The sequence below is a fragment of the Rana temporaria genome, chromosome 4 (assembly GCF_905171775.1).
Source record: "Rana temporaria chromosome 4, aRanTem1.1, whole genome shotgun sequence".
NCBI lineage: Eukaryota > Metazoa > Chordata > Amphibia > Anura > Ranidae > Rana > Rana temporaria.
Window position 1 is genome coordinate 256,995,697 of NC_053492.1, and position 15,047 is coordinate 257,010,743.

Here is a 15,047-nt window from a genome sequence, read left to right on the forward strand (position 1 = left end):
CACTATACATACAGTATACTGTAATCTTATAGATTACAGTACTGTATGTAAAAAAAAAAACACCCCCCTTGTCCCTAGTGGTCTGCCCAGTGTCCTACATGTCATTTTATATAATAAAAACCTTTCTTTCTCCCTGCAAACTGTAGATTGTCCATAGCAACCAAAAGTGTCCCTTTATGTCAAAAATGGTTTTAGATCAGCTAAAAAACAGCGATAATAATTTATAATCACTTGCAGAATTGTGCGATAGTGATTTGTGGGGAAATTCGTCATAAAAAAATAATAATAATGACAGCGACAATTTTGCACCTGAGAAAATTTCAGTGATTTTGATTTGATTACATTATTGAATAATTTTTATTAGAATTATATTATTATTTGTTATAATTATTTATAATTATTTATTATATTATAATTTATAATTTTGTTTTTTAAAAAATGTCATACTCGGGATGCCTATTAGATTCTTGTTTGGTCAGATTTAAGTGAGTTATTCCTAAGAATTACAGGCCTACAGTATAAAACGCCAAATTTCCTTGCAAATAATTGTACCGCTTTTGGTACGTAATTCCAGACAGAATCATACCGCCAGGGAGGTTAAGAAAAAAAAGCAAATAAATCAATTTAAAAGGAAATAAATTACTGATTTATATGGTATATTACACAATGTTTCAGGTAGGTAACAGCTAAATAATTTTTCTTTTATCCAAGAAAAAACTTTATTTATTGTTAGAACCGTAGATTTGCCATTAAATGCAATTTAGTACACTGTTGAAGTGGGTCAGAATTAAGCCAAACAAGAACAACAGCAAAAAGTCAAGTTGTTACACAGAAAGTATGCAGCTGTATTGTCAGGATCGCTACATACATGCATATGCAGAACTGAATCTAAGCACATACTGTATTGCATGATCCCCCAGTTTTAACTCCCAACAATCTGTCCATAATTTGATCTGTGGGCGCTAGCCCAGGAGCATCTAACCAATGTGTCCATAATTGTTTGTACTTGTTCAGGCACTGTCTGTGCTAATAAACATATTTCTCCAACCTCAAATTACTTCCAAAATTCTTAATCCATTTTCCCAAAGTGGGTGGGTCCTCTGACTTCCAGTGTATGAGTATTAATTTACAAGCCTGAAACAATGCTCTTACGATTGCCTCATTAGTAAAAGTCATTCAGCATACTAAGTACGTATACAGCATTTTGGATCCAGGGGAAAGATACCTGAAACACTGCATTCAGCATGTCAACCACCCCTTTCCAATAAGGGTGTACATTTAAGAATCTCATTAGGAGATTAATCAAGTCTCCATTGTCCCGTTTGCATCTGGTACATGAGAGTCTGTGAGGAATATAATATACCCATAGTAGGATGTACAATTGGGTCAACCTCTGTGTCACATTTAAAGAGCAAGTCACTACTGATTGAAAGGCCTCCTCCTATTGTTCACACGCAATCTGACCTACATCACCATCCCATTTCTTCACCACCTGTAAGGGGTGCTACTTAAGAAAAGATTGTAAAAGCATGGCATAGCATTCTGATATGAAGCCTTTAGAGGATTCAGCAGCCCTAATAAGGTTGAAAATGGGATTAGGGGGACAACATCCACTCAAAGAAATTACTCTGAGCCTTAATAGCATGACTTAGCTGCATGTAGTAAAGATACATGGAGGATGGTAGGTTAAATTTGTTCTGGAGTTTAGCAAAAGACAGAAGAGTCCTGTCATGAAAGATGTGTAACCCCATATAATTTCCACTTTGCATCGTATTGTAACTTAGCTGGCTCTACATAGGTGACATTATGACAGATAGGACTGAATTCAGTAAAATCATTTACTCTCTGAAGGTGTTTAGTTTTATTCCAGATTTTCTGAATGAGGTTAAACGTAGAATAAGATGTGTTCGGTTTTCCAAAAGCCTGAGCTTCAAGGGCCTGTGGAATGGATTCACTGCGGGTAGTGTAAAGCATCAAAGCATATGAAGAGCTACGATTAGAACTATTATCCACCATATTCAGGGTTCTGAGCAAATGATGCAACTGAGCCGCCAGGTAATACAATCAGGGATTGGTCACGGCCAGACTACTATTGTCTTTAGGGTGCTACATATGTTCTAGTTTAATTCTAGGAACATGGTCCTTCCAAATTAGAGTTTTAAAAGGGGAATAAATTGCCTGAAAATCTTATGAGGGGTTACCATAGGGCAGTGTTTCTCAATTCCAGTCCTCAGGCCCCCCCAACAGGTCAGATTTTCAGGATTTCCATTATTTTGCACAGGTGATTTGATCAGTTTCACTGCCTTAGTAATCACCACAGCCTTTTCATCTGAGGGAAATCCTGAAAACCTGACCTGTTGGGGGGGCCTGAGGACTGGAATTGAGAAACACTGCCATAGGGGCATTAAGAAAAAAATAGAGTAACTGAGGCATGAAAATCATCTTGATAAAATGTACCTTTTCTGTCACCGAAGGGGAAGGGAATTCCAGATTTTAATGCGATCATGAAACTGCTGTAGAAGGGGTAGATGTTCAAATGGCAACATTCAAAATGGATTGAGACACCTGGACCCCTAAATATCTAAAATAAGTAATAATGGGAATATGGCACACTAGAGCTACTGACTGTGTATTATCCCCATCTAGTAACATTAGAGCAGATTTATGGTAAATCCTGAAAATCTACCAATCTACCAAGTGACCATGGCCTCCTGCAAGGCAGAATCTGGATCACCAAGTAGAAGCAGAGTATCATCTGCATAGAGCATTACTTTATGGTTTATGGCAAGTTAGTGTTGGAGAGAATTTGCAATTTTTGCCAAGAGGCAGCTAGATTTCTTCCCTTCTTCAACAAAATGCCAGTCTGGAGTTAAACCTTTTCTTCCCCACTAAGGAGGAGATTAAATGCTCATAGACTGACTGTGCAGACTGCCAGGCCTCCTTAGTGGAGTCAGAGGAGTTATCAATATATTTTTGGTTCAGCTGTTGATCTTGGAACTCCACCTGATCCTGTACATCAGGCCCCTTAAATAGGCCTTGAATACTTTCCATTGTATGAGAGGGAAGCCATAAGGGTCCTGATGCATAAATAACTCAGCCATTCTTCGCTCCACCGCACCATGGGATGAGAAATGTTGTAGCTTAAAGGTGTTGAACTTCCATGGAGCCTTAGACAATGTAGTAGGCAGTGACACCTGGAGCCTCACTACCAAGAGAGAATGATCCAAGACACTTTGGGGTCTATAGGTAAATTTGGCAACATAGGGAAGCATAACTGGTTTACCCACACTGAGATCGAGATGGAGACTCGAGATGGGAAAATTGTTTAGTCAATGGATTCTGAAATCTGTAGACATCCATCCAGCCCACCTCTTGTGATAACCTTGCCAAAGGTTTACCCCTCAAATGGGCAGAGTCTGGTGAACTGAATGCCTGTCAAGACAGGCATTCGGGTAATAGTTGAAATCACCAATAATTAGCAATGGGAGATCCGGCTTCTCATTTAATAAAAAATCAGAAGCTGGAGCACCACTTTAGTAAAAGGTGAGGGAATATGTATACATGCTAAAATACATTTCAAGGTATCTATGCAAATAGTGCAGAAACATGTAGCTATCCTCTGAGTCTACCTTAACATCATATTCTTTGAAACCTAAGGAGCCATGTATCAGGACACTCATTCCATGAGGACATGATGTATGCATGGAGTTATAGGCCTGGCCCACCCAGGAATAAGGGAGGCAGCACTGGGCATTAGCAGTCAGTTGAGTTTCCTAAAAATAGCAGATTGAAGATTAATTAAGCAGGAGAAGTTCATAGTATGTTTAAGGGGTTACAAACCCCACCTAATGTTTCAAGACTTCACTAAGACTTCTGTTATGTAGGTTTGCAAAATAATAAATAAGTCAGTACCAGATTAGATGGATCAGACAAGCATCTTATAGGCCATTGGAGTAACTTCACAGACAATCCCATGCAGTATACAGAAACAAAGTCTATGTGCAGAGAACCTTCAACGGTCTCCACAGAACAGCTCTTCCAGGTGGTTTCATTTTGTTAATGCTTTGTAATGCAAATGCACAATGGTGCTAACCCATGTTACACCATACATATTGATACAGTGACAAAAAATAAGAGTCAAAGTACAAAAAAAAATAGTAGCTGTCAATAGGGCAGAACAGTTATCTAAAAAGATTGCCGAGCATGTAGAGTTAACTATCCAGTAGGTATCTGGTAGGAAATTTACAGAATGTGGCTCGCAGCTCAAACTGCGATATTATGCCCAGCCAGAGAGCATCAAGAAAATAGTTTGAAATGGAAAGAGGCACATCTTACATTTGAAGCCAGAAAAAAATAGTTGCGCTCCGTCTCCTTCATCATCACCTTATTGATGGCTGAGGGTTTGTTCATTACGGTCCAGCCAGGCCTGAGGCATCTTTTGCGGATTTGAAAAAATGCACTTGTCCAATGCCTATGATATTAAGCTTAGTAGGGTATAACATTGCATAGGTCAGTTGGAGACGCTGTAGGAATGTCTTAACTTTTTTAAACTCTCTGTGGCAAGTCTGTGGAGGTGCCATCTTGGGAGTCTGGGGCCACTGCATCTTCCTTCCCTTTCTGAGTCATCTCTCTTGTGCAGAGGGCCAGTGGTGGTTTCGGGGAGGTTGCAGAGGTATATGCCAGGAGGACAAATGGGAGCAGGGCTAAAAATCAGGCTGGTGGAGGATCACTAACCAGATTGATAGCGGGAGCTGTGGGGGAAGCCACCTCTAACTTGCAAAACCTTACTTAATGAAGAACAGATCATAAGATTGTTTACCCAAACCTCCTACAGTGGTAGACTGCATACCATCTAACTGTACTTATCTTGGAAGGACAATTACGTTTTTCTAGGGCTCCAAAGGGGGTTATGATTTTCCAAAATGTTTATACTGCTATCAATTAATCTCAAACTCTTTTATCAGAAAATATTTTAAAATATTTATCCCCCCAATTGCTTGAGGGTATAAATAAAAATCAGTGTGGTAAATCAAGTGGGTGTAGCTTAATGGAATTGACTAGTGTTGCACCATCCTCCCAGAATATAATATATGGTTTGGTTTAAGAGAAATTGGGAGTTGAATAATACCCATCAGTAATATCCTTGGAATTGGTGTCAGCAAGAATGAGAGTAACTTTCAGCATTGGTGTCAGTGGTCGCAATGAATGTCCCCAGCAGCAGTGTCAGTGGCAATACTACTTTACTCTTGCTAGTATTAGGGAACAGTGGCAGTGATATTTAAACCCCCTATGATTGTCGGTTAGTTTCAATGCAGTTTAACCCCCCTAAACTGATGGTCTGTGGCAGTAAAATTTTACGTCCTGCACTGGTGATCAATGGCACTGCAATGTGCCCCCCCCCAACATTGATAGTCAGTGGCATTAAAATGTATACCCCCAGCACTTGAAGTTAGTAAGAGTTTTCCCTGCATTCGTTTTAAGTGTTTTCTTATCTTAGCGTCAGCTCCAACATTGCTGCCTCTTGCTAGAATTATATAAGGCTCAACCTATACTTGCACTGTCCTGCAGAGATCTCTCCAACTGACAGTATCAATATTTTAGTGCTTTTTAGGATCCAGTATGCCACTGCCACTCCTGGGACATAGACACTGCAGCACAGGGTCCAAAATCCTGGGACACTTGGCAACTATGCTGTACTGATGCATTGCAGCACAAAAGGGCTTGCATTTGAGAAAAAAACTAACCTTACTGTGTTCATGTTTACTTTGGACATCATCTATGTAGGGCTAGATATATAAGCTCTCAATTAAAATGTTATGGCATGTATTACTATGGAGTTTTGTCTACTAAAGTGTAAACTGTTTTTATACATTTCTGAGTTGAATTTAGTTAGTTTTTCTGTTAAGTTTGAGTCACTCACTATCTTTCTTGTGTTTTGTTTTTATCAACAGAAAGCTGACCTTGCAGTTGCACCACTGGCTATTACCTATGTGCGAGAACAGGTTATCGACTTCACCAAACCGTTTATGACTCTTGGAATAAGTATTTTGTACCGAAAGCCTAATGGTACAAACCCAGGCGTCTTCTCCTTCCTGAATCCTCTTTCCCCTGATATATGGATGTATATTCTGCTGGCTTACTTGGGTGTCAGTTGTGTGCTCTTTGTCATAGCCAGGTAACATATCTACTACTGTGATTGTTTGACAGTTATGGACTTTTATATCTTGATATGTAACTGTCAAAAGTCACACGTGCTTTACATTTTACTTTGTTTCAATATTCTGATGTTTTGAAATGCAAGTCCTTTGAGGCTCTCACCAAAAATTGTGTGTCTATGATACTTATAATGATTGATACTATACATTTTCACATCTATATTTGCTGCAACTAAGTTATTATTAACTAATAACTGCATATGTCAAACTCTATTCTGAATCTTACTCTTCAAGAATCCTATTCTGCACAAGTAAATCTCTTTCTTTTATGTAAACATAAAAAAATCTAAACCCACAACTGCCTTAACATTGTTTGTATAATCTTTGTTAGAAATTGTTTAGGGCTAAAAGCAAATATATGCTTTATTTATGGAGGTGAGCTTCCAGCAGTGGTATTCGGTAGCTTTCCAAAGTTTGCTCAAGCTTGGTAAACAACCAATCAGCCATATAATCTGTATATTTTAAGTATTTTAGCAATTAAGATTATAAATTAGCAACTCTAAACCCTTTTTTTTACCTAAAAAACACAATGAGGTTGACTTGTGTCATTTTTTTTGTTAACCAAGTGGATGCTCAAGTGTATATGAGCATAACATTTTCTAATATCTCCTTCTGTATGTGTTTAATTTTAATCTATTAAACAGCATCATGGAATAAAACATTTTTGTACATAAAAATTAGGATGAAAGCCAATAACTTTACATTACAAACAATTCTCAGTGTATCTGTGCATTCAATGAACAAATTAATAGTGTAGCAAAATTCACATATGTCAAGATAAAAATAGCATGTCACATCATTATTAGAAAGTCCATTGCTAAACTGACCTAGTAAGAACTGAGTTTAAAACAGTTATGCCAAGTGCCTATCACTTTTTTTTACTTTTTATAGAGTTTAAAAAAGGTTATATATGTTTTTTTTCTGGGTTATACTTCGACCTGTGTTATCATTTCAGGGTATATACTCTATCTTTCTGCTCCAGTCACATAAACAGCAAATGGTTACTGTGGAGTATGGTTTATTTGGGGTATATTGTTCCCACAGTTTCTTCTTTAGTTCTGGGGCTTATATAACACTAGAAATAACTCAACATGATAAATAATAGGTGTTTATACACTTTGTCAAATGGTGTCACCCCCTTGGGGGCCAAAACACTACAATGTCCCTAAATCACTCTTCCTTCTCAAGATATTGAGATTCTGCAGGGAGGAGTTTCCATCAGATAAAGCAACAGCTGCACCTCAGTGATTTTGTCTTTGGCAAGGTGAGGCCAGTGATAGAATCGCTGGTGTGATGTGGGCCTAAAGCTAGCCAAACACTTTTAGATTTTTCGCTTTCATTCTGCTAAAGGGTGTAAATACACTATCTACACTGCTAGCTATGGTATTAGCAGTTGTTTGAATAAAAGCTATGAAGGCTATTGTATCGTGCTGCTGTTTAAATACTCAAACAGTGACTGCATCTGAAAGGGTTCGATTTCCACTCCAGTCAGTTGGTAACGTTTGTCGAGACAGTGGTGCCAACAGGGCCATCTACAGCTTGAATTTCAACACGAATTGGCTGACATTTGAGCTACATATGACTAGATTAATTTTGCTCCTCTCTATACAAAAGAAAAACCTTTGAATGAAAAGAGATGCCTTTTGAATGCAATTACACTATAATGAAACTCTAGATACAATTAAAGCTATAAGGAATGGAGATATAACAATCATAGTGTTTTCAACCTCTTTTTAAATTATTAAACATGAAAAGAATTTAAAGTAGTGATAAGGGAATTCTGATATGCCAAGCTATGCTGGATTTAAGGCTGACACTACAAAGAAGTTATTTAAAAATCTGCTAAGTATCTGTGCTGTAAAAATCAAAAGTCTTCCTCCATAATGTTGCTTATCAATATATGAACACTGTTTTTGCATAGAACCACTGAGGCACATTTTACTTACTTTATAAAACCGCTTAACATTTCATGTGTTGGCTCACAGCCAAAGAGCAATTTCACATATCACTAAAATATTTCCATTCCCATTACAGCATTACTATCTGAACTGTTTTTCAGACAGTTTAAGAGGCACTTTTTTAAGTCATAAAAGAGATACATCACCAACCATCTTTCAGTGCAGGTTACTATGCTATGTTAATAAATAATACATTACTTTGATTTAGCTCCCATGTTTATTTAATAGAATTCCCAATTTATTCCGGATGGTTTTAGCCTTCAGAAAATATTTCCTACTATATACAACAGCTTTTTATTTCTTTGCCCTAAAAGGGTATGATATTATCAGCCAAAATATTTAAAATGCCAGTAGCATTTAAATATATAATACCTAAGTGTTCTGAAGTTATCCTTAAAGATTTAAAACATACTCAGTGACATCTTTGTAAATACAACCAACCATAATGCACATATAATTTAAGGATCATAGAGTGCTTGAAAATGAAAACAATTAGTCTACAGACTTTTTGAAGGTATATATATATATATATATATATATATATATATATATATATATATATATATATATATATATATATGTATATATATATATATATATACTGTGTGTGTGTGTATATATATATATATATATACATAGTATATACACAGTATATATAGTATATATAGTATAGTATATCTATCTATATCCTGATGATAGTACATCTATCTATATCCTGATGATAGCAATAGTATGTTATGGCGATTTTGACCATTGCTTGTTGATTGAGCAATTACTAATCCATTAGAGGTTGATAAAGATGCCGTGGAAAGCATATGCTGCTGTGTATGTATTTTCCAACATGCAGAAACATTTCTATGCAACTGGATGCCCATCCTTCCATTTTCTGTATAGAAAAATTAATAAGACTTTCACTGCAAAGCCTCTTTTCCTGCGCTAAATGAAGGAAAGGATCATGTTGGAAAAACTCTAACAATAAAAGGAAGAGTGGTTAAATGTTTTCTATATAAGAGATATTTACAAAGATTTATATAAGAGATATGAGCATTCATAGCAATCTTCAGGATATCACTAAAAAATATAGTTCTCTGATCTACAAACACTCAAATGAATCAAATGCTAATCTTTTTTCTTAACTTGAATCAAATAAATGGTAAGTCCCTATCTCTCTAAGAAAAAGGGAATCTAAAGTCCCCACAATAATGCACACACCCTATAAACAGCTGCTGGACCTCCTTACCCTTTGATTATATATACATATAGCTAAAAGGGGGGACATACAGTAATAGAATGATTAATGTAATAGCATAGATGGGCTCTTAGTAAAGATTGGGGTTAAATAAACATTTAACTCCACTATTGTAAATAAAGTGAAATATTGTTGCAGTAGCAGAAAATAATGTTGGGATAGTTAAAGACAAAGGTGAGTGGATAATCATTCAGGCATGCTTATCTGATTATTAGATAGCACGCACATGCAGACAGGGTTCTAGGCTAAAAAGGACAGTGGCTTACAAATATGGGATTGCTGGTAAAGCCCTTGCGAGCTATTTCTAACCAAATGAGTGCCTTGTACCCCATCAACTGCTTTTTTTTTTTTAAACCACACGTCTAATTAGTTATGCTTCAAAGAGGTTAAGGCCTATTCAGCAAGGCTAGAAGATATAATGATGTGTAAACTACAGTAGCTTATAGCAACCAATCAGATTTCAGTTGATTGAATTTAGATTAGACAAGAGAATTGAGCTATTTTACAGATTTGTGTGCACTTGTGTGTACTGCCTTTCTTAAAAAGGCTGTGTTTAAGTCTAACACACAAGTAGCAGAATGTGTAAAGTAAAACAGTATCCCAAAGGCATCAGGGAACACGAGGAAGGAGGCATATTATTGTTGGCAAAGGAAAAGGGGAGGGCGAGGATTTGGTCCTGCACATGTCCCTGCAAGACAGCCAATGAATAATTTTTAAAATCATAAATGAATACAGATGAACTGGTGGAGGGCTGGATACTTTATAGTAAATATTGTTCAAAGACATATTTACTTACCATCCTTTTACTACCCTACAAATCATCACACTCATGGCTTAAAAAAGGTTGTTTCAGCTGTGATTGGTTCAGCGCTGTCAGCTAGAGTGAGTAACATATGCCTGCATACTCAGAAGTACTTTCTTCAGCTACCAATGCCAGAATCATGGGGGGGGGGGGGGCTGAAGCAAGGGAAAATTTATCATACTGCAAATAGGGAGATTCAAGTTAAACTGTTGCTTTGCCCTGGATATAATTTATAGTATTCCTTTAGAATTTACCAAGCTGTAGTAAGACATTGCTGACAATGTGCATATGATTTGCACTAATGACACCTTGCTTGACAGAATTCTTTGTAGAAAGCTTGTGTAGAACAACTGTTATAATCCACCCCAATACCAAACATTCTATAAATAAAGCATATGATGTTGGCCTGTACTATATTTATGAAACAACCCCTACTCTGATTTAAAACAAATGTCATACAAATACAGTATTTGTAACATCCCTATAATTCTATCCAGTATGTTAATATTCATTTCTAGTTCAATTTATTTTTTGTCAGTGCTAGCTGTCCACATTTTTGCTTGCTCAGCTTTTAGACACCTCTTGTGTATTGCTTCTTTCAGAGCTGATTCAGAGCTACAATAAGTAGAACAACAAGAGTAGAACAGATCAACAAATGAAGATTAAAAGACCAATACATTCCAAGGGAAAACAAGGGCATAGATGTAGGTTTATTTCAACAACCACAATAAAAACAGTTTGTTGTCTAGGCAATAAAGTGAAATAAACAAGTCAGTTATATACCATGTAAAAAAAATCATATTGCAATCTGTTGAGTACACTGAATATGCCTGGCATTTATAGAAGTAAACATTTCTATAGGGAATATTATATAATCCCAAATAAATGGCAAACATTGTAAATAATGCTGGGGATTTTATACCATGTATAAACAAAGATAAAACATATTATGATTCTCTAAATGTTTCTCTAAATGCATACAACACAACACACAACCCTAAATGTACAATTAAAAATTAAAAAAGTAAACTTTTTAGACTTTTGGACAATTCTTGGTGAAAACCTCTTGGACTCTTTTTAATAGGGCTTTTGGGCATTGTACAGTAAATCATAACAACCATTAAGAAAGGAAAGTATATGTGTCTGTTTACACTTTTCTTGGCTGATAATCAGTGATTTTGAGAGACAACTGTCATGCGCATTATAACGCTTTCACCGGATTAAAAAATAAAGGTTAATGCATTGGTTGTAGAAAAAAAGAAGATATGTAAACACATAGGTTTTTTTTTTACTTATTACAGCCTTTTTTTTATATTATTATTATTATTATTATTATTATTATTATTATTATTATTATTAATATTATTATTAGATAAGCCTATGATAACGTTTAGACTATTTATTAGTTTTATGGACAATATGCCCTCATGTTCTATAGTAAATGTTTTTACCTTGCTTCAAATACTTTAATTGGCACTGTATAGTAAATATTGCTCAGAGGAAGTAGAACTATTTTTTCATTTAGCACAAAAGAAAAAGAAAATAAAACGTTTTTTTTCATTATTGGTATGATAAAATGTATAGCAACATAACAGTGTTCTGTCATTATAGTATAACTATGTATATTGTCACTGAAAATCTACCCAATGCCAGACACACTGATCCAATGTGTGCAGTGCGCAGATCAAGAGTTATCTCTGACCTGGCATGCTGCATTCTACTTCTGGGTTAGTAAGTCTGAAGCTATTGTTGCTAGAGTCAGTCAAGCGTCTAGAATTTTAAGAAGCATGACAGCAATGGCAGCTTCCAACAGGTTTTCTTTAAAAAAATAGGGAAATAAGCAGATTTTTTTGGCAGAGATTTTCAACATATCTTCAAATCTTGAAGACAACCCCAAATGGTTTCCTTTTAAACCATAAGAAATACAATTATACCTTCATTACATTTCAGCTACAGCCTTTAGTTTTCCAAATACAGACCAAAAATCCACTGTAGGGTTGATTTACTAAAACTGCAGAGTGCAAAATCTGGTGCAGCTCTGCATTGAAACCAATCAGCTTCCAAGTTTTTTTTTTGGTCACATCTTAATTGAACAAGCTGAAATTAAAAGCTGTTTGGCTACCATGCACAGCTGCACCAGATTTTGTACTCTACAATTTTAGTAAATCAACCCCTGTGAGTCCAGCAGTCATATAACAGGGATATACATCTCATCAGCAAATATGATCTTTGTGAAATCTTAGTCTGCTTATAATTATTCACCAGAGACACCAATTAAAAATGTTGTGTCTGATGAAAAAACTTGGTCTGTAAGCAAACTTCGAGGACAACAGTTGTAAAGTCCAGTAAACATATATTTATCAGATCAGAACTAGTATTTACAATGGACCAAGATGGGCAAAAACATGTTTTAAATATTCACAATATAGCAACCAGCATCTCCTGTATCTGTAAAAAAAGCAGAACTCCCCTTTCAGTGCCACCTGTTCATGTCAATAAAATAGAAATGTTCATACTTTCAAGGGATCTGAATGTAAAGGAGTCATTCTGAATGTAACAGGTTTGTATGCCTGTCATTGCAAGGTATGACATTTAATGTACATTGAAAGGCAGCTGTGAATTATTATGCAGTTTAAAATTGCAAACTGTTTAGCTTGGATTTCCATTGCTGAAATAATCTGCTGTCAGAGAGGCTGTTGTCATACTGGAATAATATGCCAGTTACATTTAGGACTCATGTGCCCTCAGGTTCACCTCATCACATACATCAATTTGCGCAGGCTTATAAATTTCTGCCTAAGTGTTGAATATACACATCAAAGTGAATTATTGCAAAAAAACTCTTAAAATTGTTCCCACAAAAAATACCAAATGCATCTAAAGCAATAGACACAGCAGGATAATTTAGTTTGTCAAGATATATGTTTAAAATAAGAGTCATAGGGGAGCCGAATATAAAATATGACATGACTGGAGAAAAAAACATAGTTTAAATTTCGATGTCAGTAAATATAGCAAAAAAAAAAACATATTTCCCATATCAGCAACTAGTGTCTTCATACATACTTAACTGTTAGGCTGGCCTATGGCATGCATGACGTGTTATTTATAGCTGTGTACTGTGTAAAAAAAGAGACAGATCATAAAAGAAACCTACATGTTTTCTGGGAGTTGTAATCTTTTTAGGGAATAGCATGTAGTGTGGGCAGATCTTGTAGTCATCTAAAATGCCTAGTTCTGACATGCCAGTAAAGGTAACATCAAAGCTTTTATTTTTATTTGTATGCTTTTATTTGCTTTATATTGCTTGGGATCAGTCTGAATCCAGAAGGAAGCTGTCAGTGCTGGCCCAATCAGCTGTGGCACATGTCATTGATCTAATATGATCATATGGCTATATTAGGTCAATGATGTCATAAGCATCCCTGCCCTGGTCACTTGTGATTGGGCTGGCACTGACAGTTTTTTTTGTTTTACAAATCAGCTTTTAGTATGGGTTACACCAATTACACTTCTGTCACAAAGCATTATGGTTTTCTAAAGAAAGATAACACCAAAAGCGGTTTCCTTAGACCCTCTTATTAAAATTCCATGTAGCCTGTTCTTAACAAAAGGGGAAGGAGGGACTATTTACTTCTCTGACTCATTCACTATGGTGTGTACATTTTCATACAAGGCATTGAGCTTTAGCAACAGATTTGCCTAAATACAAAAATAAAAACTCTAGAACACAAAGTAACAAAGAAAAAGGCAGACTTTTAGGCACAATATGAGGCAGAAAAAAAATAACATAGTTTATTCCACATTCTAAGAACATATCATCTTCATAAAAACATTACCCCAACAAGGGGACATATATACATATAATATATTTCCCCTCGTTGGAGGGGGATGTTTTTAATCAAGATGACATGTTTTTAGAATGTGGAATAAACTATGTTATTTAATATGTTTTTTCTGCCTCATGTGCCTAAAAAGTTTTCCTTCTTTGTGTTCTAAAGTATTTTGTTAATTTGTTTTGGATGTGGCATGGTGAGAGTCTCCCTTTTGGATACTAAATAAAAGCTTTTTTTTTTTTTGTATTATTTACTCTGACTGAAAACAAATTCAAACATAAGATATATTTGCAAAACATATTCTCTTTAAGGGCCAGTTCACACTGCAACGATGCGGGAACCCTGCAAATCCACTGCGGGTTCCAACAACGCATGTCTCCCGGCAACGGTTCACACTGCCCTATGCAAACTGTTGGGAGTGTCAATTAAAAGTTAACGACTCCTCCAAATCAGTTTGCATATTGCAGTGCGAAATGCAAATTCGGACAGGAATCGGATCGCATGGGTATGAACACCCATGCAATCCGATTTTGCTGCAGACCAAAAGAAGGGTTCTGTGCGAGTTTGGTCCAAATGTGATGCAAACTCAGCCATACTACCTGTATGGCTGAAATCACATCGCACAGAGATCGCATGTGATTTACACTGCAGTGCGAATCACATCCTATGTCGGACAGCACAGCAATGTGAAACGACACTAAAGAGCGATTTATTTTTTATAAAAGTACACTAAGGGCATTAAATGCCCTCAACTTAAATAGTACCGCTAAAGGAAGCATCCTGATATAAACAGCTATCTTAAATTTGTTGTTTAGGTGCGGAATGAATAAAGGTCTTTCAAACATATGTTTGTTTTGAATAGACAATTGTGATTTTTTTCTGAAAATAAAAACATATATCTTGATTTTGTTATGCTGGCAGATCTTTAGTAAATCATCTCCTACGAGTGGATAATGTTTGAGTTCATAAAAATTGACCTATTAACCC

The 15,047-nt window shown here is 36.0% G+C and overlaps 1 protein-coding gene across 2 annotated transcripts in view; it reads left to right on the forward strand.

Annotated features, from left to right (window-relative positions):
• Positions 1-15,047, forward strand: part of GRIK2 (glutamate ionotropic receptor kainate type subunit 2) — an 843,393-nt gene that overhangs the window by 596,562 nt on the left and 231,784 nt on the right. For both annotated transcript variants that reach the window (XM_040350159.1, XM_040350160.1), the window contains exon 12: positions 5,952-6,175. In XM_040350159.1, the coding sequence (XP_040206093.1) occupies positions 5,952-6,175 (224 nt within the window). The remainder of the gene's footprint in view (positions 1-5,951; positions 6,176-15,047) is intronic.